This window comes from Scyliorhinus torazame, chromosome 7 (genome assembly GCF_047496885.1).
Source record: "Scyliorhinus torazame isolate Kashiwa2021f chromosome 7, sScyTor2.1, whole genome shotgun sequence".
In the NCBI taxonomy this organism is placed as follows: Eukaryota; Metazoa; Chordata; class Chondrichthyes; order Carcharhiniformes; family Scyliorhinidae; genus Scyliorhinus; species Scyliorhinus torazame.
The window spans coordinates 171,409,646-171,436,095 of record NC_092713.1 but is presented as its reverse complement, the minus strand read 5'-3'; the positions used below and the strand labels follow the sequence as shown (position 1 = coordinate 171,436,095).

Genomic DNA, 26,450 nt, shown 5'->3' with positions numbered 1-26,450 from the left:
TGGGGGCATTGCGTTGTGCTTTGGGATTTAGTGTGGGATTGGGTTGTGCTTGTGAGTTTTGGGTGTGTTTGAGCGGATTGGGTGGTGTCTGGGGGGATTGGGTTGTGTCTGGGGGTGTTGGGCTGTGTCTGAGGGATTGGGTTGTGTCTGGGGGGATTGGGTTGTGTCTGGGGGGATTGGGTTGTGTCTGGGGGATTGGGTTGTATTTGGGGTGATTGGGTTGTGTCTGGGGGTGTTGGGTTGTGACTGGGCGATTGGGTAGTGTTTGGGGGGATTGAGTTGTGTACGAGGGGGATTGGGTTGGGGATTAGCTTTTGTCTGGGGGTTGTTGGGTTGTGTTTTGGGGGATTGGGTTGTGTCTGGCGGATCGGTTTGTGTCTGCGCAATGCTTGGGATGTGTTTGGGGGTACTGGGATATCTTTCGGGCTTTCTGGGGGGGGAGTTGGGGCGTGTTGGGTTATTGGGTTGTTTTGTGGGATATTGGGTTGTGTCTGGGGAAAAGGGTTGTGGCTGGGGGAATGGGTTGTGTTTGGGGGATTGCATTGTGTCTGGTGGATTGGTTGTGTCTGGGGGATTGGGTTGTGTCTGGGATGTGTTTGGGGTTTTCTGGGGTGGGGAGCTGAGGTGTGTTGGGAGATTGGGTTATGTTGGGCTTTTCTGGGTGTGTGTTGGGTTTGTGTCTGGGGGATTGGGTTGTGCCTGGGGGGGATTGCTTTGTCTCTGGGGGATTAGGTTGTGTCTGGGTTGTGTTTGGGGGTTCTGGAATGTGTTAGGGGTTTTCTGGGGTGGGGAGCTGAGGTGTGTTGGGAGATTGGGTCGTGTTTGGGCTTTTCTGTGAGTGAGTTGGGTTTCTGTCCGGGGGATTGGGTTGTGTCTGGGGGGGATTCCTTTGCCTCTGGGGGATTGGGTTGTCTCTGGGTGATTGGGTTGTGTCTGGGGGATCGGGTTGTGTCTGGCGTATGTTTGGGATGTGTTTGTTTTGGGGATTGTGTTGTGTCTGGGATATGTTTGGGGCGTGTTAGGGGTTTTTGGGTGTGTTTGGGGGGATTGGGTTGTGTTTGGGGGATTGGTTTGTATCTGGGGCGATTGGATTGTGTCTGGGGGGATTGGGTTGTGTTTGGGGGATTGGTTTGTCTCTGGCCGATTGGGTTGTGTCTGGGGGGATTGGATTGTGTCTGGGATATGTTTGGGGGTTCTGGGATGTGTTTGGGGTTTTCCGGGGTGGGGAGTTGGGGTGTGTTGGGAGATGTGTTGTGTTTGGCGTTTGATTGGGTTGTGTTTGTGGGTTCTCGGATGTGTTTGGGGTTTTCTGGGGCTGGTGAGTTGGGATATATTGGGGGATTGGGTTGTGTTTGCGGTTTTCTGGGGGGTAATTAGAGTGTGTTGGGGGATTGGGTTGTGTCTGGCGGATTGGGTTGTGTGTGGTAGATTGGGTTGTGTCTGGGGGGATTGGGTGTGTCTGGGGGTTTGGTTTGTGTTTGAGAGATTGTGTTGTGTCTGCGGGATTGGTTTATGTTTGGGGGTATTGGTTTGTGTTTGGGGTATTGAGTTGTGTCTGGGGGATTGGTTTGTGTTTGGGGGTTTGGGTTGTGTCTGGGGGATTGCGTTGTGCTTGGGGGATTGGGGTGTTTCTGTGGGGATTGGTTTGTGTTTGGGGAGATTGGGTTGTATCTGGAGGTATTGGGTTGTGTCTGGGGGGATTGGGTTCTGTTTTGGGGTATTGGGCTGTGTCTGGAGGAATTGGTTTGTCTATGGCGGTTTGGGTCGTGTCTGGGGGATTGGTCATGTCTGGGTGATTGGGTTTTGTCTGGAGGATTGGGTTGTGTCTGGGGTATGTTTGTGATGTGTTTGCGGTTTCCGGGATGTGTTTGGGGATTTCGGGGGGGGGGGGGGGGGTTAGGGTGTGTTGTGGGATTGGGTTGTGTCTGGGGTATGTTTGCGATGGGTTTGGGGTTTTCCGGGTCGTAATTGAAGTGTGTTGGGGGGATTAGGTTGTCTTTGGGGGATTGGGTTGTGTCTGGGGTTTGTTTGCGATGTGTTTGGGGATTTTTTGGGGGGCGTTGGGGTGTGTTGTGGGATTGGGTTGCGTCTGGGGTATGTTTGGGATGGGTTTGGGGTTTTCTGGGGGGGGGGGGAGTTGGGGTGTGTTGGAGTGTGTTTGGGGTTTTGTACGGGGTGACTTGGAATATCTTGGGAGATTGGGTTGTATTGGTGGTTTTCTGGGGGGTAATTGGAGTGTGTTGGGGGGGGATTGGGTTGTGTTTGGGGCATTGGGTTGTGTCTGGGGTACGTTTGCGATGTGTTTGGGGTTCTGGGATGTGTTTGGGGTTTTCTGTGGGGGGGGGGGGGCGGTTGGGGGGTTGTCGGTGGCGTGGGGTATATTTGGGTTTTCCGGGGCGGGGGAGGGGGGAGTTGACGGGTATCACTCCGAGGGACTGTTTGGTGCAGAGCACTCGCTGCCATTCTATACCTTGCTCCAAAGGCGGCAGTGTGAGTCTGTGCTAATAAACCCATTCCCCGAGGAGGCTGCTGAATCTACTCTCACTCACCGTGTTTGTGTGTGTGTGTGAAAGCAGCCAGGGTCACCCAACACCCTGCTCCAGCCCGTCAGCCTTCTCTCCTGGCTCCCGTTCCTAGCGGGGGTGACAGGAGGAGAATCCAAGGATTATTTTTTAGTGGCTATTTGCATATTAATTTCGAGGTGGGGTTGATACGCTTTCTGCGATTGTCTCCGTCTTTTTGCCGAGGAGCGAGCGAGCACCTTGGGTGCTGGAGGCGGGTGGCAGATCAGCTATACCCTCACCCGCCACCCACCAGGTGGGTGAAGGTTGGGGGTGACAGTGGGGAAGGGGGGGCCTTGTTCTACAGAGATCCCAGTTTTCAGTAGGGATCTGCCCAGCTCCCTGGTGCCCAGGTACCAGCAGCTGGGGGAGGGGGAGTCAGTATTGAGGAGAATGGGGGCAATTGAGGCGGGGGCGGGGTGATAATGGGAGTTGATTGTTGCTGCTGCTGCCTTTGTGTAGATGGTATCTGGGTCAACACAAAACTCGAATGTCCTGCCCCACATTGGGACAAGCGTGACCCAAAAGCTGCTCCCAGGTAGTGTGAGACTGACGGTCCATGTGGACATCAGTGAAAATAGCAGCATCATCTCTCTCTCATTCTGTCTCTTTGTGTGTGTTTCTCTCTCCTTCTCTTTCTCTCTCTGTCTCTCTCTTTGTCCCTATCTCTCTGTCTTTCTCTATATCTATCTCTCTATGTCTCTCCCTCTCTCTCTGTGCCTCAGTTTCTCTGTGCGTCTCCGTCTCCCCTCTCTGTCTCACTGTCTGTGTGTCTCTCTCTGTCTCTCCCTCTCTGCCTCTCCGTTTCTCTGTGTGTGTCTCTCTCTCTGTCTCTCTCTATGTCTGTGTGCGTCTGTTTCTCTGCCTTTTTATCTAAGTCCTTCTGTCTCGCCCTCGCTCTGTCTGTGTGATTGCGTCTCTCTCTGTCTCTCCCTCTCTGCCTCTCCTCTCTGACTGTGTGTCTCTCTTTCTGTCTGAGTGTGTCTCTCTCTCTGAATGTATGTGCCCCTCGGTCTCTGTGTGTTTCCCTCTCTGTCTCTATCTGTGTGTGTGTTTCTCTGTCTTTGTGTGTGTGGGCGTGTATCTCTCTCTGTTTATGTGTGTGTGTCTGTCTCTCTGTGTGTGTCTCTCTCTCTCTCTGTGTGTCTGTCTGTATCTCTCTCTGTCGCTGTGTGTGTGTCTGTTTCTGTCAGTGTGTGTGTCTGTCTCTCTGTCTGTGTGTGTGTGTCTCTCTGTGTGTCTGTCTGTGTGCGTGTGTGTGTGTCTCTCTCTCTCTGTCTCCGTGTGTGTGTGTGTCTCTCTGACTGTATGTGTGTCTCTCTCTCTCTGTTTATGTGTGTCTGTGTGTGTCTGTCTCTCTCTCTCGGTCTGTGTGTGTGTATGTGTGTCTCTCTCTCTGTCTGTGTGTGTGTGTCTATCTGTGCATATGTCTGTGTGTGTGTGTGTGTGTGTCTCTCTTTTTCTCTGTGTGTGTGAAGCATAATTACGACGAGACGACAGTAGAGAGTAATCGTGGCTTTTTTACGCAGAGGTGTGGAGCCTCCCGCAGCTGCTGCCAAATGGCTCCAGTTCGGAGAGCCCACACATTTATATTCCGCCTACTGGACGGAGCCAGCAGGCAAGGATGTACCCTCGTACCTGTAGTACAGGGGCCTTACCGTAATACCCTCATATGCAATATCTACAATACAACAGTGGTGACTACCACATTCACCCCCTGTTAAAAAAGAGACCAGCGGGGGTGGTGGAAAACTATTTACATGTTGTCTAAATTTTAGAAAGAGTTTACAAATTTAGACGATCGGGCGCCTTGATCCGTCGTTGCGAGCGCCGCAGTTCTGGTGGTGATTCAGGCATCGGTTCGGTCGTCAGTGACTCCGGGAGCATGTCGACCTCATCTTCATCCCCGGGTGGGACCAAGGGGAGGACGGATCGTCCTGGAGCGGGGACTGTGGTGTGGTGCGCTGGGGGGGGGGGGGGGGGGGAAGGAGGATGGTGCCGGGGCAGCAGGGGGGGGGGCGGGTGTGTGGAGACCCAGCTGGCGCCAGGTCCCTGAGGGAGACTGTGTCTTGGCGGCCGTCGGGATACGCTAGGTAGGCGTACTGCGGGTTTGCGTGGAGTAGCTGTACTCTCTCAACCAACCGGTCTGCCTTGTGGAGCTGCACGTGCTTGCGGCGGAGAACGGGTCCTGGAGCTGCCAGCCATGTTGGGAGCAAAGCCCCGGAGGTGGACTTCCTGGTGAAGGCAAAGAGACGTTCATGGGGAGTTTTGTTAGTCGCAGTGCATAGGAGTGACCGAATGGAGTGGAGGGCGTCGGGGAGGACCTCCTGCCAGCGGGAGGCCGGGAGATATCTGGACCGTAGGGCCAGCTGGATGGCCTTCCAGACCGTCCCATTCTCCAACTCCACCTGCCCGTTTCCCCTGGGGTGGTAGCTGGTCATCCTGCTTGAGGCAATGCCCCTGTTGAGCAGGTACTGGCGCAGCTCATCGCTCATAAATGAGGATCCCCGCTCGCTGTGGACGTAGGCGGGGAAACCGAACAGAGCGAAGATGGTGTTGAGGGCTTTGATGACGATGGCAGACGTCATATCGGGGCATGGGATGGCGAAGGGGAATCTGGAATACTCGTCGACCACATTAAGAAAATACGTGTTGCGGCCGGTGGAGGGGAGGGACCCTTTGAAGTCCACGCTGAGGCGTTCAAAGGGGTGGGAGGCCTTCACCAGTCGTGCACGGTCTAGCCAGTAGGAGTGCGGTTTACACTCCGCGCAGACCTGGCAGTCTCTGATGACAGCCCTGACTTCCTCGATGGAGTAGGGCAGATTGCGGGCCTTTATGAAATGATAAAAGCGGGTGACCCCTAGGTGACAGATCGTCGCGCAGGGTCCGGAGTCGGTCCGCTTGTGCGCTGGCACATGTACCTCGGGATAGGGCATCGGGGGGCTCGTTGAGCTTACCGGGGCGATATAGAATCTCGTAATTGTAGGTGGAGAGCTCGATCCTCCACCTCAAGATCTTATTATTTTTTATCTTGCCCCGCTGTGTGTGTTAAACATGAAGACAACTGACCGTTGGTCAGTGAGGAGAGTGAATCTCCTGCCAGCCAGGTAATGCCTTCAATGCCACACAGCTTCAACGATTGCTTGGGCCTCCTTTTCGACAGAGGAGTGCCAAATTTCGGAGGTATGGGGAGGGTGCGGGAAAAGAATGCCACGGGTCTGCCTGCTTGGTTGAGGGTTGGAGCCAGAGCGACGTCTGATGCATCGCTCTCGACTTGGAAGGGGAGCGTCTTGTCGACCGCGTGCATCGCAGCCTTGCCGATGTCGGCCTTCATATGGTTGAAGGCCTGGTGAGCCTCGGCCGTCAGGGGGAAAACGGTGGAGTGGATGAGTGGGAGGGCCTTGTCCGCATTGTTAGAAACCCACTGGGCGTAGTACGAGAAGAACCCCGGGCATCGTTTGAGGGCCTTGGGGCAGTGGGGAAGGGGGAGTTCCATGAGGGGGTGCATGCGATCGGGGTCGAGCTCTCGAACTCCGTTCTGAACATTAATCTAGGACAAAGGTTCGGCACAACATCGTGGGCCGAAGGGCCTGTTCTGTGCTGTATTTTCTATGTTCTATGAACCACATAGCCGAGGATGGCTAATCGGTTCATGCTGAACACGCACTTCTCCTTGTTGTAGGTTAGGTTGAGGAATTTGGAAAGGTTAGCGCGTGGTCCTGCTGGTCATGGCCGCAGATGGTGATGTTATCCAGGTATGGGGAAGTGGCTCGCAGTCCGTACCGGTCAACCATTCGGTCCATTTCCCGTTGGAAGACCGAGACCCCGTTAGTGACGCCGAAGGGAACCCTAAGGAAGTGGTAAATGCGGCCGTCCGCTTCAAACGCAGTGTACTGGCGGTCTGCCTTGTGAATGGGGAGCTGCTAGTGGTAGGCAGATTTCAGGTCCACTGTTGAGAAGACCCGGTACTGTGCAATCTGATTGACCATATCAGATAAGCGTGGGAGGGGTACGCGTTGAGCTGCGTGTACCGATTGATGGTCTGACTGTAGTCAATGACCATCCTGTTTTTCTCCCCAGTTTTCACCACTGCCACTTGGGCTCTCCAGGGGCTGTTGCTGGCCTCGATAATACCTTCCCGCAGCAGCCGCTGGACCTCCGACCTGATGAAGGTCCTGTCCTGGGCACTGTACCGTGTGCTCCTGGTGGCGACGGGTTTGAAATCCGAGGTGAGGTTCGCAAACAGGGAAGGTGGGTCGACCTTAAGGATCGTGAGACCACATACAGTAAGGGGTGGTAGGGGCCCGCCAAATTTCAGGGTTAGGCTCTGGAGGTTGCACTGCAAGTCCAGGCCGAGTAGCAAGGCAGCGCAGAGCTTGGGGAGGACGTAGAGCCGGAGGCCGCTGAACTCTATGCCCTGGGTGGTGAGGGTGGCGATGCAGTACCCCCTAATCGCCACGGAGTGGGATCCGGAGGCCAGGGAGATTCTCTGGTTGATGGGGTGTACCGTGAGGGAGCAGCGCCATACCGTATCGGGGTGGATGAAGTTCTCAGTGCTCCCGGAGTCCAGAAGGCAGGATAGCTTGTGCCCGTCGACCTTCACTGTCGTCAATGCTTTCGCAAGGTTGTGCGGTTGGGGCTGGTCAATTGTGATGGAGGCCAGACGTGGCTGGTCGGCGGCAATTGCAGGCGATGAGCGGCCCGATGAGGTGTCCGACGAGCAGGGGTCCTGAGGCAGGCAAGATGGCGGCATCCACGGGCCGCACGTGTTGTGAGGGGAGCAAGATGGCAGCGCCCACGGGCCACACGTCGTCTGAGGCGAGGAAGATGACGATGCCCACGGGTCGCATGTGGAGGGTGCAGGGACAATAGCGGCGATCGAGCGGGCCTGGCACACAGCAGCAAAATGTCCTTTCTTCCCGCATGCTTTGCAGAGCACGCTCCATGCCGGGCAGCGCTGCCGGGGGAGTATTGACTGTCGCAGAAGTAGCACTTGGGTCCCCCGGGGTTGGTTGGCTGCCGAAAGGCGCAGGCCTGGGGTTGGCTGGGGGAGGTCACTGATGGGGTCCACGGTGGGGTGTTCGCTGGCGGGGTCCACGATACGCAGGAGGGGTGGGCCATGCGGTCGGGGGCATACGCCTGTATATTGCGTGAGGCGACTGTGAGCGAGAGCGCTAGTTTCTTGGTCGCCGCGAGGTCGAGGGTAGCCCCTTCTAAGAGGCGCTGGCGGATGTAGGCCGACCCAATGCCCGTAACAAACGCGTCTCTAAGTAGCAGGTCAGAATGTTCAGCGGCCGAAATGGTCTGGCAATCACAGTCTCTCACCAGGACGTGCAGGGCACGCCAGAAATCTTCCACAGACTCACCGGGGAGTTGATGCCGCATGGACAGGATGGCGTAGATTTTGTTAGTCTGCTGAGTGTAGTTCTCCTTCAGTAGCGCCATGGCCTCAGCGTAGGTTGGCGCGTCCCAGATGAGGGGGAAAATATCAGAGCTCAGCCGCGTGTAGATGATGTGGAGCTTCTGTGCCTCTGAGGTGGTTCAGTCGCAGATCCGATGTATACTTCAAAGCAAGTTGGCCAATGTGCGAAAGCCGACTTGGCATTGTCTGCTTGAGGATGCAGCTGCAGGCGATCCGGCTTGATGCGGAGATCCATCGTTGTAAAATCTCTGCGTAATAAATTGATGCACCATCAATTACGACGAGACGAGAGTAGAGAGTAATCGAGGCTTTAGTACGCAGAGATGTGGACCCTCCCACAGCTGCTGCCGAAATTGCTGCAGCTCGGAGAGCCCATACATTTATACTCCGCCTACTAGGCGGAGCCAGCAGGCAGGGATCTACCCCCGTACCTGTAGTACAGGGGCCTCACCGTAATACCCTTGTATGCAGTATATACAATACAACAGTGGTGACTACCACAGTGTGTGTCTGTCCCTCTCTCTGTTTCTGTGTGTGTGTGTGTCTGTCTCTCTCTCTTTCTCTGTGTGTGCGTGCGTCTGTCTCTCTCTGTCTGTGTGTGTGTGTCTCTCTCTGTGTTTATGTATGTGTGTGTCTCTCTCTCTGTTTCTGTGTGTGTGTGTATCTGTCTGTGTGTGTGTCTGTGTGTCTCTCTGTTTCTGTGTGTGTGTGTATCTGTCTGTGTATGTGTGTGTGTGTCTGTCTGTCTCTCTGTCTCTGTGTGTGTCTCTCTCTGTCTCTGTGTCTGTCTCTCTGTCTGTGTGTGTGTGTCTGTCTCTCTCTCTGTCTGTGTGTGTGTGTCTGTCTCTTTCTCTGTCTGTGTGTGTGTCTGTGTGTGTGTGTGTGTGTGTCTCTCTGTCTGTGTGTGTGTCTCTCTGTCTGTGTGTGTGTGTGGCTGTCTCTCTGTCTCTGTGTGTGTGTGTGTGTGTCTCTCTCTCTGTCTGTGTGAGTCTGTCTCTGCCTGTGTGTGTGTCTCTGTGTGTGTGTGTCTCTCTCTGTCTGTGTGTGTGTGTATGTCTGTCTCTCTGTCTGTGTCTGTCTGTGTATGTGTGTCTGTCTCTCTGTCTGTCTGTGTGTGTGTCTCTCTCTGTGTGTGTGTGTGTGTGTCTCTCTCTCTCTGTTTCTGTGTGTGTCTGTCTGTCTGTGTGTGTGTGTTTGTCTGTCTCTCTGTCTGTGTGTGTGTGTGTCTGTCTCTCTGTCTGTGTGTGTGGCTGTCTCTCTGTCTCTGTGTGTGTGTCTGTCTCTGTGTGTGTCCGTCTCTCTGTCTGTGTGTGTGTCTGTCTCTATGTCTGTGTGTGTGTGCCTCTCTCTCTGTCTGTGTGTGTGTCTCTCTCTGTTTCTGTGTGTGTGTCCGTCTCTCTGTCTGTGTGTGTGTGTGTGTGTGTCTCTCGCTCTGTCTTTGTGTGTGTGTCTGTCTCTCTGTCTGTGTGTGTGTGCCTCTCTCTCTGTCTGTGTGTGTGTCTCTCTCTGTTTCTGTGTGTGTGTCCGTCTCTCTGTCTGTGTGTGTGTGTCTCTCGCTCTGTCTTTGTGTGTGTGTGCCTCTCTCTCTGCCTGTGTGTGTCTCTCTCTCTCTCTGTTTCTGTATGTGTGTGCCTGTCTCTCTCTCTGTCTCTCTGTGTGTCTATCTCTTTCTCTGTCTGTCTGTGTGTGTGTGTCTGTTTGTGTGTCTCTTTCTCTCTCTCTCTCTCTCTGTGTGTGTGTGTGTGTGTGTGTCTGTCTCTCTCTCTGTCTCTCGCTTTAGGCCGGAGTGGAAAGATTGGGGTGACATTATGTTTAAGAATGAATTAAACAGCTCCAGGCAGTTTGCATTGACAGGATGGCTCCTCAGCACAAACGGGCAGGAGGAACATTGTTTCTCTGAGGCTTTAATTTATTCCATATTCTCTCTGCTGGTGCCCAATGGGTTACAGTCAAGTGTTCGTGTGTGTGTGAGAGAGAGGGAGGGAGGGCTGCTGATTTGTAAACCCCCCCCCCCCCCCCGCCCGCCACTATCCATCTCCTCCCTCCCTCCCTCTCTGGATTGGGACCTGAGGAGAAGGTGCTTTTCCATCTGAAGTGTGAGTGAATGGGGGCAGTGAGTGAATTGGAGGGGGGGAGGGGGGGGGGGGAGTGAATGAACGAGGGAGTGACTGGATGAATGAATGAGTGATGGAGGAAGGAGTGAGTGAATAAATAAGAGAGGGAGTGAATGAATGAGGGAGCGAGGGACAAAATGTTTGAGTGAATGAATGAGGGAGTGGAAGAGGGAGTGAATGAGTGAGGGACTGAGGGCAGGTTGTGCATCGCGGCAGCAGCAGTTGTTTCTCTCCTGCTCCCTTTCGCTATCCTTTGCCTGTCTCATTTCCCCACCTCTCTCTGTCTCTGCAGGATGGCTCGGTTCGGGGATGCGGTGAGCGGGATGTCGGTGGATGCAGCCTCGGAGCAGGGAAGGAGCCGGCATGAGGTGCCCGGGCCGGGCGGCACGGCGGCAGCAGCGGCGGGAGCGGCAGCGGCAGTGGCGGCGGCAGCGGCAGCGGCTCAGGGTTCGGGAGGATTTAAACAGTCCCGGGCACAGAGAGCCCGCACCATGGCTCTGTACAACCCCATCCCGGTCCGACACAACTGCCTGACGGCAAACAGATCTCTCTTCCTCTTCGGGGAGGACAACATCGTCAGGAAATCTGCCCGCAAAGTCGTCGAGTGGCCATATCCTTCCAAAGGTTCCATTACCCCATCAGTGTGGGTTCAGTGTCTCTCAGACCCCCAACCCCATAATCCCCACACAACTCCCCCTTCTCCCACTCCCCAATTTCCCCACCCCATACCCCCTTCCCCAACCTCCCCACCCCCATACCCCCTTCCCCAACTTCCCCCAACCACTCCACCCCCATACCCCCTTCCCACCCCCATACCCCCTTCCCATCTCCCATACCCCCTTCCCCAACTTCCCCTTCCCACCCCCCATACACCCTTCCCAACATCCCCACCCACTCCCCAACTTCCCCACCCACTCATCTGTCCTGATGAGTACAAGACAAAAAGTTTTGACAGCATGTCTTTTTTTAATAATACTCAAATTTTGTACTATCAAGTGACAATGAGATTTTTGTCTTAAATATGGAAGGGGGTAAGACTAAGAAACCCTTTGCTGAGGAAGATCATGTCCCCTTTTATGAGCGATTGAGCAAGAATGCAAAGCAGGATCCCGGCCTGCACTAAAACCCCACTACCATATATCTGAGAATGGCTGTGCCAACACTTAGAATTGACAATTGTTGAACTCTGTGAATACTCACTGGGGCATTTAAACTAGTGGAATGAGCCATTAGATAGCCAGATCTGTGTTTTTCTGAGCAGAAATAATCCCTGAATGCTTGATATTCAACAATGGTAATCCTGCTTGTCAGTAAGAGCAAGGGTGCATTGGCAGAGTAGAATTGTAATGCAGGAAGATGGCTTGTAACTCAAGTTATCACGAATGCCAGCTCTCCATCTGCCACATACCAGCTGTCCGGAGATGGCACTTGACTTGACCCGAAGCATCTAGAGTGACCTTTGGAAGCTTTCCTTCTACTCTCAGGATTAATCCTGAGGGGGGAATATCCTGCCTTGAGGGAGCCCATGTGTGCCTGGCTCAGAGCAGATCTTTCAAGTGCCCTTGTCTCAATAACTGTGTTTGTCGCCTCCTCCAGTTGTTAGACAAAGGGTTTAATTGCACTCTGTGTTCTGTATGCTGACCTCACTATCCACTCCATTTATATGGTGGGCCCAATTAAGTTGCTGGTCAATGTTGAGCCCCCTACAATATTGATGGTCGGGTTCAATGATGGCAATGATAAGGGATAGTGGTTAGACTCTTGTTAGAGATAATTTGTATGGTGTGAATGTTAATTCTTTTAAAATTTGTTAGTGGCTTAGGCATTGCTGGCATTTGTTCCCCAGCCCTAGAGGTTTCTCGGATCCCTGGGTGGGGTTGGTAAAGGGGACAAAAGAGCCAGGGAAACAATTCTACAATCTCCAAACACCCACCGTGATCCCCACCAGAAATGTGCTTCAGATCTCCGACTTGCTGTTGGGGAATAAGGGAGTCACTAAATGAGAGGTAGTGGGCTTGCCTTGTAATATGGGGAGGTGAGTAGAGGGGTAATGAGTGAGCTACCTGTCCCCAGTGTGGGCCGATCCTAACATAAGAACTAGGAGCTGGAATAGACAATTCAGCCCCTCAAGCCTACTCCACCATTAAATACGACCATGGCTGATCTCATCTCGGCCTCATCTCCATTTCCTGCCCGCTCCACATAACCTTTCATCCGTCCACTAATTAAAAACCCATCTATCGCCTCAAATTTGTTTCACGTTCCGGCATCCACTGCATTCTGGGGTAGAGAATTCCACAGATTCATGACCCTTTGAGTGAAGTAATTCCTCTTCATTTCTGTTTTAAATCTGCCACTCCTTAGCCTAAAACTATGACCTCTTCATTCTAGAATGTCCAACAAGGGAAAACAGCCACTGTACATCTACCCTGTCAGTCCCCTTTAGCATCTTCTATACCTCAATTAGATCTCCTCTCATTCTTCTAAACTCCAGGGCGTATAGGCCTAAATTGCTCAATCTCTCTACTGAAGACAAGTCCTTCATCCCTGGAATCAACCCAGTGAACCTTTTCTGAACCACATCAAATGCATTTACGTCCTTCCTCAAGTAAGGTAACCCTAACTGTGCACAGTACTCCAGGTGCAGTCTCACCAATGTCCTAACTAAAGGAAGTGGTGTCGGGAGAGTCCAGGAGTTTTAGCCTGGTAGGTCTGCAATTAATGTCAGGCCAAGATCCAGTTTTCGATCACTAAATCACAACGTATATGTGCTATTTCCCTGTAGAATGCCCCTCCACCAATTTCTTCATTTTGCACATGCACGGTAGCCCTTTAAATGCATCCCCATCCTCAACCCCCCCTCCCCACATCCCCATGCTCATCCACCAGTCCTCCACCCCCCTGACCCTGATCTGGCTTTTAGTGAGTGACTTGAAAGACACAAGTTGTTTAGCCTTTGAGCTAGTGTGAATCCAAAGAGGAAACACAGAACAGCAGGAAAATAACCCTGATGCTTAATGGTTTTGTCTCTCAATGTTTTCAGAGAACGTCTGTTGTCTGTAAATTCTCAGATATTATTCCACTCTTTTTCTGTCAATTTTCTTCAACCTTTGTTCTTCCTCCTATCTCAGGACCTTGACTTAATTGAAAATAAGGATTTATACCAATTGAAAATTTCTCAAATGGAATTGTTTCTTGCTGCAGCAGCAGGATATGAAGGCAGGGTTCAGTGTTCAAAGAGAGTATACAATCAGCTAGAAATGCGGCTTTTCCTTTATAGATTCATGGGATGTGGGCGTCACTGGCTGGGCCAGCATTTGTAGCCCATCCTTAATTTTTGCTGAGAAGGTGGTGGTGAACTGCCTTCTTAAACCGCCACAGTCCATGTGGTGTAGGTACACCCACGGTGCTGTTAGAGAGGGAGTTGCAAGATTTTGACCAAACAACAATGAAGGAACGGCGAAGTATTTCAGAATAGTGAATGATTTAGAAACATAGAAAATAGGAACAGGAAGAGGCCGTTCGGTCCTTCGAGCCTGCTACACCAATCATGATCATGGCTGATCATCCAACTCAATAGCCCGTTCCTGCCTTCCCCCATATCCTTTGAACCCCTTTGCCCCAAGTGCTATATCTAACTGCGTCTTGAAAACATAACAATGTTTTGGCCTCAACTGCTTTCTGTGGTAGCGAATTCCACAGGCTCACCAACCACACTATGGCTGAAGAAATTTCTCCTCAACTCAGTCCTAAATGGTGTACCCTGTATCCTCAGCCTGTGACTCATGGTTCTGGGCTCCCCTGCCATTGGGAATATCCTTCCTGCATCTTCCCTGTCTAGCCCTATTAGAATTTTATTGGTTTGGGGGGGACTTGGAACGGAACCTCCAAGTCGTGATGTTCCTGTGTATCTACTGCTCTTGTCCTTTGTGATGGTAGAGGTTGTGGGTTTGGAAGATGCTGCCTAAGGAACCTTGGTGAGTTCCTGCAGTGCATTTTGTGCTGCTACTGTTTAATCAGTCGGAGGAAGTGAACTTTTAAGGTGGTGGATGGGGTGCCAATGAAGCGGACTGCTTTGTTCTGGATGTGACTGAACCCTTTGAAAATAATTGGTGCGTGATTAAAGTCACGTACGTGCCTGAATGATGAGATAGCAAATTTCCTTCAGAATATTAGTTCCCCAATTGGTATGTTATGACAGTCTAACATCATAATGGTTACTTTTATTGACGCCATCTTTTTTTAAAAGCTTATTTTATACTTTTTTCTGAAATTTCAGTTTGCTAAGTAGCCACGGTGTGATTTGATCTCATTCACTGGATTATTAGCCCAGTCACATCATCACAACAGTATTCTGGAACTTAGCAGCCCAAGTCTAGGCACAGGCACGGGGCTGCTTCAGTATCTGAGGAGTTATGAATGGCGCTGAACTCTGTGGACGCATTACCAGTCATTCCCACGACTTACACAGGGTGGAGGGAAGATCTTTTCAGACTGGAGGATGGTGTTTCACTGCTTTTTTTGTTGTATGTAAATGATTTGGATATTGGAAGACCAAGATGATACCAAACTCCGAGGTGTGGCAAAGAACGAGGATAATGTCAATGAACTGCAACAGGACAGGGCAGCACGGTGGCGCAGTGGTTAAGTACTGGGACTACGGCGATGAGGACCCGGGTTCGAATCCTGGCCCTGGGTCACTGTCTGTGGAGTTTGCACATTCTCTCCGTGTCTGCGTGGGTTTCACCCCCACAATCCAAAGATGTGCAGGTTAGGTGGACTGCCCATGCTAAATTGCCCATTAATTGGAAAAAATAATTGGATACTCTAAATTTTTTTTTTTAAACTGCAACAGGACATAGATAGGCTCGCAGAATGGGCAGATGGAATTCAATATAGAGAAATGTGAGGTTTTATATTTTGGCAGAAGGGAAAGGGAAAGACAACATAGATTAAATGGTGCAATTCTAAAGAGTGTGTGGGGACAGAGGAATCGGAGGTTCATGTGCATTTTTGAAGCTGACAGGACACAGAGACAATTAGCAAAGTTGATGTAATCTTGGGCTTCATAAACAGAGGATTGAGTACAAAATCAAGGAAGATATTCTGAACCTTTATAAAGCTATGTTTAGGGCACAACTAGAGAATTGTGTCCCGTTCTGGTCTCCACACTTTAGGAAAGATGTGAAGGCCCTTGACAGGCTGCGGAAGAGATTTTAGTTACAAGGTTAGGTTGGAAAAGCTGGGCTTGTTCTCCTTGGAGTAAAGGAGATTGAGGGGAGATTTGATAGAGGTGGACAAGATGATGATAGGTTTAGATAAGGTAGACAAAGTAAACCTTTTCCTATTCGCTGATGGTGCAATGACTGGGGGGAAGCAGATTGAAGGTTTGGGGGAATGTGAGGAAGAAGATTTTTACACAGCGAGTGGTGATGAGCTGGAACTCGCTGCCCACTAGAGGGGTGGATGTGGAGACGGTGAATGATTTCAAAAACAAATTGGATGGGAATTTGAGGGAAATAAACTTGCAGAGGTACGGAGATTGAGTGGGGGGATGGGACTGATTGGATTGTTCCACAGGGAACCAACATGAAGTGGATTGGCTGAATGGCTTTGCCTGCCGTAAGGACTCTATGATTCATTGCTAAAACAGCTTAAAGTGATTGAATCTAACACTTCATCCTGAGGAACTCCTGCAGTGATGTCCTGGAGCTGAGATGATTGACCTCCAGCCACCACAACCATCTTACTTTGTGTCAGGTGTGACTCCAACCAGAGGAGAGTTCCCCACCCCCTCCCTCCTGATTCCCATTGGTTTCAGTTTTGCCTGGGCTCCTTGATGCCACATTCAGCCAAGTTCTGCCTTGATATCAAGGGCAGTCACTTTCACTTCACCTCTGGATTGCAATTCTTTTTGTCTGTGCTTAGATCAAAGCTGGAAAGAGGTCAGGAGCTGAGTGATCCTTGCGGAACTCAAACTGACTGTCAGTGAGCAGGCTATTGTTAAGCAACTGTTGCTTGATAGCACTGTTGATGACCCTTTCCATCACTTTGTTAATGGTCGAGAACCAAATATTACACTCCACTAACTCAGTAGATTGAATGCAAGTATCTAGGTACTTTCAGCTGGTCAGTAATGAGTATTGGATGCAAAGCAGGAATTGCAAACCCCAGTACATACTGAGTTAGGATTTTAGACTATTCAAATGTTCTTCCATTTCACAGATCCAAAATAGATGGTACAAGAGAGGAAGAGGCCACTCAGACCTTCTTTTCTCTACCACTACATACCAAAGCAACTCAAACTAATCCCATTGCCTTAATTTCTCTCCGCATATCTCTGTATCAATCTGAAGTTACTGCTCCACTCTCTCCACATGGCCCTGTATAAATCCCAAACTCATCTCACTGTCAATAGCCCTACATCAATTGCAAACTAAACCTATGGCCCCATTCTCTCCCCATAGCCCTGTATCAATCCCAAACTAATCTCACTGTCCCACTCTCTCCACATAGCCCCGGATCAATCCTATACTCTCCCCATAGTCCTGCATCAATCCTAAACTAATCCAAAGACCCCCCTCTCTCCACATAGCCCCAGATCAACCCCAAACAGATCATACTGCCTACACTCGCCCATTGCCCTATATCAATCCTAAACGAATCCCATGACCCCGTCTGTCCGCTTAGCCGTGTACCAATTCCAAACAAATCCGACTGCCCCATTCTCTCCACTTGGCCCTATATTAATCCCAAATGATTCCCACTGCCCCATTCTCTCCCCATAGCTCTATATCAATCCCAAACTAATTCCACTGTCCCATTCTGTCTTCATAGCCCTGTATCAATCTCAAATGAATCCCATGGCCCCATTCGTTCCCCATAGTTCTGTATCAATTCCAAATTAATCCCACTGCCCCACTCTCCCCATTGCCCTGTATCAATCCCAGACAGAAGCTACTGCCTATGCTCTCCCCACAGCGCTGTATGAATTCCAAACTAACCCCCCTCTTTCCCATAGACCTGTATCAACAAGACTGGAATCTTAATTGAGAGGTTACAGCGGTTTATATAAGGAATAACAGATACCCGAGAGTGAATTACAGCCTGGAATCTAATTGAGGGAATAGGGTGATTTGAATATAGAATTACAGATACCTGGGAGTGAGTTACAGACTGGAATCTAATCAGGGGTTTGGGTGGTTTATATATAGAATAACAGATTCCTGAAAGTGAGTTAGCGTTTGATAAGGTTCCCCATGGTCGGATTATGAAGAAAGTAAGGAGGTGTGGGATAGAGGGAAATTTGGCCAATTGGATAAGTAACTGGCTATCACATAGAAGACAGAGGGTGGTGGTGGATGGAAAATTTTCAGACTGGAGACCAGTTACCAGCAGTGTACCACAGGGATCAGCTGGGTCCTCTGCTATTTGTGGTTTTTATCAATGACTTGGAGGAGGGGGCTGAAGGATGGGTCAGTAATTTTGCTGATGACACCAAGATTGATGGAGTAGTGGATGAGGTGGAGGGCTGTTGTAGGCTGCAAAGAGACATTGATATGATGCAAAGCTGGGCCGAAAAATGGCAGATGGAGTTTAACCCTGATAAGTGCGAGGTGATTCATTTTGGGAGACAAAATTTGAATGCGGATTACAGGGTCAACGGCAGGGTTCTGAGGAATGTGGAGGAACAGAGAGATCTTGGGGTTCATGTCCACAGAGCTCTGAAGGTTGCCACTCAAGTGGATAGAGCTGTGAAGAAGGCCTATAGTGTGTTTGTGTTTAAGAGCCGCGGGGTTATGCTGCAACTGTACATGACCCTGGTGAGACCACATTTGGAGTATTGTGTGCAGTTCTGGTCACCTCACTATAGGAAGGATGTGGAATCATTGGAAAGGGTGCAACGGAGATTTACCAGAATGCTGCCTGGTTTGCAGGATAGGCCTCATGAGGAAAGGTTGAGGGAGCTAGGGCTTTTCTCTATGGAGCAGAGGAGGATGAGAGGTGACTTAATAGAGGTTTATAAGATGATGAGGGGGATAGATAGAGTGAAAGTTCAGAGACTATTTCCTCGGGTGGATGTAGCTGTTACAAGGGGGCATAACTATAAGGTTCAGGGTGGGAGATATAGGCGGGATGTCCGAGGTAAGTTCTTTACTAAGAGAGTGGTTAGGGTGTGGAATGAACTGCCTGTTGTGATAGTGGAGTCGGACACTTTAGGAACTTTCAAGCGGTTATTGGATAGGCACATGGAGCACACCAGAATGACAGGGAGTGGGATAGCTTGATCTTGGTTTCGAACAATCTCGGCACAACATCGAGGGCCGAAGGGCCTGTTCTGTGCTGTACTCTTCTATGTTCTACAGACTGGAACCTAATCGAGGGGTTTGGGTGGTTTATAAAGAGACTAATAGATATCTTGGAGTGAAAGCTAATGGCTTGCTTTGGTGGTTATTTTCTTGTGTAGAGGGGTGCATTATTCTCACTCTGCATTATCAGTAAGTGTGATTACTGCACTCGTCGTGATGTGTGATTTTCACCAGCTCGAAGTGCAAATGTAGAACCTGCTTAGAACATTAGGTGGTGAGAGAGACAAGTTCAGCAATGGATTACTGCTTTCGCTCAGAATAATTATTATTCCATGGATCAGTGCAAATAAATCCAAATCAATGGGTTGGAAGTACTCTCAAAACAGTGTGGAGCTGGTAGTTAGTGCCCAATAGTCACTGTTTCCAGGGGCACTACACCCTTACTTCTCAACAACTCAACGTTTGTCATTTCCATTGTGCAGATCATGAGATGTCACATTTAAAACCCTGTAGGGTATGAGCCCTGCCCCTGGGCAGTGGATGTTAAAATGCTGATTTATATTCTGTCAGGCACACACACCTCAGTGAATGATAAACACAGCTTAATATTTAATGTAGTGACACTGAGGACTGAATCTCCTGCAGCTATTTCTCAACCTCTTAGATTAAAGGCTACAGTGGCAAGCTGCACGCCATGTGAAAGGCAATATAAATATCTCTCCATGCTGTCCCATCAAACACTTCCAGGACAGCTGCAGCATGGGGTTAGATACAGAGGAAAGGTCCCTCTATACTGTCTCCATCAAACACTCCCAAGACATCGAGCACGAGGTTAGATACAGAGTAAAGCTCCCTCTGCACTGTCCCATCAAACACCCCTAGGACAGGTACAGCACAGGGTTAGATACAGAGTAAAGTTCCCTCTATACTGTCCCACCAAATATTCCCAGGACAGGTACAGCACGAAGTTAGATACAGAGTAAAGCTCCCTCTACAGTGTCCCCATCAAAATCTCCTAGGACAGGTACAGCACAGGGTTAGATACAGAGTAAAGCTCTCTCTACACTGTCCCACCAAATATTCCCAGGACAGGTACAGCATGGGGTTAGATACAGAGTAAAGCTCCCGATACATTGTCCCCATCAAACACTCCCAGGATATGTACAGCACGGGATTAGATTCAGAGTATTGATCCCTCTACGCTGTCCCCACCAAACACTCCCAGGACAGGTCCAGCATGGGGTTAGATACAGAGTAAAGCTCCCTCTACACTGTCCCACCAAATATTCCTAGGACAGGTACAGCATGGGGTTAGATACAGAGGAAAGCTCCCTCTACATTGTCCCCATCAAACACTCCCAGGACAGGTCCAGCATGGGGTTAGATACAGAGTAAAGCTCTCTCTACACTGTCCCACCAAATATTCCCAGGACAGGTACAGCATGGGGTTAGATACAGAGTAAAGCTCCCGATACATTGTCCCCATCAAACACTCCCAGGATATGTACAGCACGGGATTAGATTCAGAGTATTGATCCCTCTACGCTGTCCCCACCAAACACTCCCAGGACAGGTCCAGCATGGGGTTAGATACAGAGTAAAGCTCCCTCTACACTGTCCCACCAAATATTCCTAGGACAGGTACAGCATGGGGTTAGATACAGAGTAAAGCTCCCTCTACATTGTCCCCATCAAACACTCCCAGGATCGGTACAGCATGGGATTAGATACAGAGTAAAGCTCTCTATACACTGTCCCCATGAAACAGGTATGAGAAGGGGGTGAAAAAGAGTGAATATAAGTGTTCCATCCATCCTGTACCGTAGATTGCTCTCAGCCTGACCCACATGACCTTTCTCCAGATTCAGCAAGAAACCGCAAAACTCACAATATAATCGCTGCAGAATCCAATCCTATCTTGACCCAACCTCTGCCAGGGATGGCCTGAGAATGATGGGGTGGAAACGGTATTGTTCCCTCCCCCCTTGCACCTTCTCACTTACCAGGGCACTGATTCTGATGCATCCTCTCTGCACCTCCTAAACTCTCACCCCAACCCACGTGCAGCACGGTAGCACAGTGGTTAGTACAGTTGCTTCACAGCTCCAGGGTCCCAGGTTCCATTCCCGGCTTGGGTCACTGTCTGTGCGGAGTATGCGTGGGTTTCCTCCGGGTGCTCCAGTTTCCTCCCAAAGTCAAAAGATGTGCGGGTTAGGTGGTTTGGCTATGCTAAATTGCCCTTAGTGTCCAAAAAAGGTTGGGTGGGGTTACTGGGTTACAGGGATAGGGCGGAGGTGTGGGTTTGGGTAGGGTGCTCTTTCCAAGGGCTGGTGCAGACTCAATGGGCCAAATTGTAAATTGCACTGTAAATTCTATGAACCCCATCATGAGGTTGCCACTGACAAGACAGTAAATCGACACAGCCCCCAGGTAGATTGGGAACAAGGAGAACGCCAATTCAGCCCCATCGCGGCTGTTGCATCATTCAGTTCGACCATCCTGGATTAATCTGTACCTCAACTCCCATCCATCCTCCTTAGCTGCAGAGCCTGAACAAACACATGCGATCAATCTGCGTGAGAAATGCTTCTATTGTTCCCATACCGTCCATAGCCTTTCAGTGGCAAAGAATTGCAGAATTTCACTCCCCTGAGCGGGAGGCAATGCTCTAATTTCTTTAATTATGTCAGCATATTCCGACATCTTCTATGTTTCAAATTGCTACAGGTGTATTCATCGGCTCAGTGACTGGACCATGTTTTGTGTCGCCTTTGGCCTGCGGATCGGGTGGAATTACGAAAGTGTTTTGTGTTATAAAGACGAAGCCTTTAGAATTATGCGGCAGTTGAATCGTATCACGTGGTGTAATTGCAACCCAGTTGCGGAGGGTGTGAAGTGTTGTGTTTGCAATAATTTACTCCAGATTCAGGAGTCTCTGTGAACCAATTAGTGCTGAGCAGCAGTGGCAAGTGCTGGTGTCAGGACAGTTTAACTGAGTAACTCACTGGCGCGCGCGCGAGGCTTCAAGTGGCTTTCAGATGACAGTTGGTCGCGCGCGAGGAGGGCCCAGGCTCAATCCCCTCTCGCGTGCTGTTGGAGAGGCGCCAGGGGAAATCACAGGAGAGGCAGGGAGTAAGAAAGCAGCCAGGTGAAAGGCAAACGCAGGAACGCGGAAAGGAAGATACACTGATATTTACTTCTCAGGCACAAATCACCTTGCCACCAGCGAAGCACTTTTAAGAATGGCAGCCTGCCTTGTAACGGAGGAAGTGCAACGGCCGATTTGCGCACAGCAGGATCCCATGTCGCACTGACGCCCCACAGCACCGGGTAGCCGGGTTCCATTCTGGACTGTCTGGGTGGGGTTTGCACTTTCTCCCCGTGTCTGCACGGGTTTCTTCCTGGTGCTCCCGTTTCCTCCAAAGATGTGCAGGTTAGTTGGATTGGCCATGCTAAATTGCCCCTTAGTGTCCAATAATTTATGATGTGGAGATGCCAGCGTTGGACTGGGGTGAGCACAGTACGAAGTCTTACAACACCAGGTTAAAGTCCAACAGGTTTGTTTCGATGTCACTAGCTTTCGGAGCGCTGCTCCTTCCTCAGGTGAATGAAGAGGTCTGTTCCAGAAACACATATATAGACAAATTCAAAGATGCCAAACAATGCTTGGAATGTGACCATTAGCAGGTGATTAAATCTTTACAGATCCAGAGATGGGGTAACCCCAGGTTAAAGAGGTGTGAATTGTCTCAAGCCAGGACAGTTGGTAGGATTTCGCAGGCCAGATGGTGGGGGATGAATGTAATGCGACATGAATCCCAGGTCCCGGTTGAGGCCGCACTCGTGTGCGGAACTTGGCTATAAGTTTCTGCTCGGCGATTCTGCGTTGTCGCGGGTCCTGAAGGCCGCCTTGGAGAACGCTTACCCGGAGATCAGAGGCTGAATGCCCTTGACTGCTGAAGTGTTCCCCGACTGGAAGGGAACATTCCTGCCTGGTGATTGTTGCGCAATGTCCGTTCATTCGATGTCGCAGCGTCTGCATGGTCTCGCCAATGTACCATGCTTCGGGACATCCTTTCCTGCAGCGTATGAGGTAGACAACGTTGGCCGAGTCGCACGAGTATGTACCGCGTACCTGGTGGGTGCTGGTCACGTGTAATAGTGGTATCCATGTTGATGATCTGGCACGTCTTGCAGAGATTGCCATGACAGGGTTGTGTGGTGTCGAGGTCACTGTTCTGAAGACTGGGTAGTTTGCTGCAAACAATGGTTCGTTTGAGGTTGCGCGGTTGTTTGAAAGCAAGTAGTGGGGGTGTGGGGATGACCTTGGCAAGATGTTCATCGTCATCAATGACGTGTTGAAGGCTTCTCCGCTCCGGGGAAGTACTGGACGACGAAGGGTATTCTGTCGGATGTGTCCCATGTTTGTCTTCTGAGGAGGTCGGTCCGGTTTTTCGCTGTGGCGCGTTGGAACTGTCGATCGATGAGTCGAGTGCCATATCCCGTTCGTACGAGGGCATCTTTCAACGTCTGTAGATGTCTGTTATGCTCCTCCTCGTCTGAGCAGATCCTGTGTATACGGAGCGCTTGTCCATAGGGGATGGCTTCTTTAATGTGTTTAGGGTGGAAGCTGGAGAAGTGGAGCATCATGAGGTTATCCGTGGGTTTGCGGTAAAGCGAAGTGCTGAGGTGACCGTCCTTGATGGAGACGAGTGTGTCCAAGAATGCAACTGATTTTGGAGAGTAGTCCATGGTGAGTCTGATGGTTGGATGGAACTTATTAATGTCATCGTGTAGTCGTTTCAGTGATTCTTCGCCGTGGGTCCAAAGGAAAAAAATGTCATCGATGTATCTGGTGTATAACATCGGTTGAAGGTCAAGGGCATTCAGTTGAAAGTCAAGGGCATTCAGCCTCTGATCTCCGGGTAAGCGTTCTCCAAGGCGGCCTTCAGGCCCCGCGACAACGCAGAATCGCCGAGCAGAAACTTATAGCCAAGTTCCGCACACATGAGTGCGGCCTCAACCGGGACCTGGGATTCATGTCGCATTACATTCATCCCCCACCATCTGGCCTGCGAAATCCTACCAACTGTCCTGGCTTGGTACAATTCACACCTCTTTAACCTGGGGTTACCCCATCTCTGGATCTGTAAAGATTTAATCACCTGCTAATGGTCGCATTCCAAGCATTGTTTGGCATCTTTGAATTTGTCTATATATGTGTTTCTGGAACAGACCTCTTCATTCACCTGAGGAAGGAGCAGCGCTCCGAAAGCTAGTGACATCGAAACAAACCTGTTGGACTTTAACCTGGTGTTGTAAGACTTCGTACTGTCCAATAATTTAGATGGAGTTACGGAATAGGGTGGGGGAGTGGGGCTGGATAGGGTGCTATTTCAGAGGGTCAGTACAGACTCGATGGGTTGAATGGCCTCTTTTGCACGGTAGGGATTCTATGATAATGAAAATGATAGATAATCTTAGGTAGATGGGGTTACTGGGTTATGGGGATAACGTGGAGGTGTGGAATTAAGTAGGGTGCTTGTGCCAAGGGCCGATGCAGACTCGATGGGCCAAATGGTCACCTTCTGCACTGTAAATTCTATGATCTGTTTCATCAACAGAGAATCCTGGCCAATGTCTCATTCAAAAGGCAATGCTGCACTCCTTCAGTATGTTATGGGAGAGGTGTTTTCAGACCCCCAAAATGTATCATGGCGTTCAACCAACCCCCACCTTTAATGGATTGTTGCTTTTGAAGCACACGGCTTGTTCCCCGGGTGTAGGATTACAATTATGGACACGTTTTTAAAACAAAACAATGTTTATTCCATGAACTCAAATTAACCTTTTAAATAAACATTGGATCTCTTTACACCCCGTACTTCAAAGATAACCCCGAAAATAATACATTACCCAATCCTGCAAACTGTTCCTTTACACATCCAAAAGACTTAACAAACCTTCAAAAACAGACATGAGGTTACATTCAATATATTTATAGTCTTTGGATTTGCAGAAATCAACAGACCAGCTCTGTTTCTTCCTGCAGTTCTCAGCAAAACACACAGACACTCGCAGCTGCTCTCTCAAACTGAAACTAAAACCCAGAACTAACCTCAAAATGGCCAAACTGAGCTCAGCTCCACCTACTCTCTGACATCACTATTTTCTAAAAGGTACATTGCTTAAACATCCATTTCTTAAAGGTACTCTCACATGACACCTCCCCCCAAGAAAAAAAAACCCATTAACTTCAAGATGGTTTCATTTTTAACGTTGCACCATCAATTAAGAAATGCACACAGTAAAAATACTTTTTCATTTTAAAAAAAAGCAACACACGCAAACAGGCATAATAATGTAGTCCATTTTTCCCGTTCTTCTTCCTCCAACCGAAAACCTTCTCGATTGACAGTCTCTTTGTACAAGAAAGTCTCTGTACAATCCATCCCTTCCTCTACTCCTCGGCATTTCTCTTTAGAATCAGATACTTTAGTTCAATCTGACCACAGAGCCCCTTGCAATTCTCCAATACAGGAGCATTGGTGATCACAGCTTTAAGTCAGTCAAATGCCTGTTGAAAGTCCCCTTTCCATTGACATTTTTTACGTTTCTTCAGCAATTCCATCAGTGGAGCAACCACGCTACAAATCTTTTGCACAAAGGTTTGATCAAATTCATTCATGCTAAGAGATCGCATTATTTCCCTTCGTCTTGAGGGTATCGGAAACTCCTCAAGGAAAGTGATTTGGGCTTCTCCAAATTCACTTTCGACGAGGTTCATCACCAAACCCGCCTCCTGAAGTCGACCGAAGAACTCCATACGATGTTTTAAATGTTCGTTCCATGTCTGGAAGTTGGAAATAAAAGCAGATTGTCCCACTTTCTCAATGCAATCCTTCAAACCTGGGATAGGGTAAGAGTCCGTTCTTGTAACTGAATTCACCTTTCTATAGTCCACACACAACCATTGGGTACCGTCTGGTTTAGGTACCATCACTATGGGCGAGCTCCATTGGCCGCAACCCACTTCAATTATGCCATTTTTAAGCATACTCTCAATCTCTCTGTTAACCAGCGCCAATTTTAAAGAATTAAGTCTATATGGATGTTGTTTGATAGGAACAGCATTGCCCACATCTACATCATGTATAGCCATTTTAGTACTTCCCAATTTATCTCTACAAACTTGCCCATGTGATTTCAATAACTCTTTCAGGTCCGTTTGTTTTTCCTCTGGAAGGTAACTTAACAATTCATCCCAATTTTTAAGGACATCCTCATTTTCCAATTTAATTTGAGGTATGTCAAATTCACAGTCATCTGGCTTTGGTTCGTCACTGAGTTAGAATCATTAAAACCTCCTTTTTCTCTCCTTCCCTTTCAAAGTACCTTTTAAGCATATTCACATGACACACTCGGTGAGTCTTCCTTCTATCTGGTGTTTTTACCACATAATTCACCTCACTTAATTTCCTTTCAATCTGATACGGTCCACAAAACCTAGCTTTTAAAGGCTCACCTATCACTGGTAACAACACTAAAACTTATCCCCACTGGCAAAACTACGAACTTTGGATTTCTTGTCCGTTACCCGTTTCATCACATTTTGTGCAACTTTCAAATGTTGTCTAGCCAATTCACCTGCTCGATTTAATCGCTCCCTAAAATTTGACATGTAATCCAATAGTATAATTTCCTATTTCTCACCCACCAATTTTTCCTTCATCAATTTAAGTGATCCTCTTACCTCATGACCAAAAATTAGTTCAAAAGGACTAAATTTGGTAGACTAATTAGGTGCATCCCTAATTGCAAACAATACGAATGGGAATCCTTTATCCCAATCCTCTGGATAATCTTGACAATACGCCCTCAACATTGTCTTTAAATGTGTGATACCACCTTTCTAATGCTCCCTGCTATTCTGGATGGTACGCAGTTGATTTAAATTGTTTTATTCCAAAGCTATCCATAACTTCTTTGAATAACTTTGAAGTAAAATTCGATCCTTGATCCGATTGAATTTCTGTGGGTAGTC

At 49.4% G+C, this 26,450-nt stretch overlaps 1 protein-coding gene across 1 annotated transcript in view; it reads left to right on the top strand.

Moving 5' to 3' along the window:
- Positions 1-26,450, top strand: part of LOC140426708 (probable voltage-dependent R-type calcium channel subunit alpha-1E) — a 1,526,345-nt gene that overhangs the window by 395,217 nt on the left and 1,104,678 nt on the right. The window contains exon 3 of the mRNA XM_072511794.1: positions 10,390-10,707. Within this exon, the coding sequence (XP_072367895.1) occupies positions 10,390-10,707 (318 nt within the window). The remainder of the gene's footprint in view (positions 1-10,389; positions 10,708-26,450) is intronic.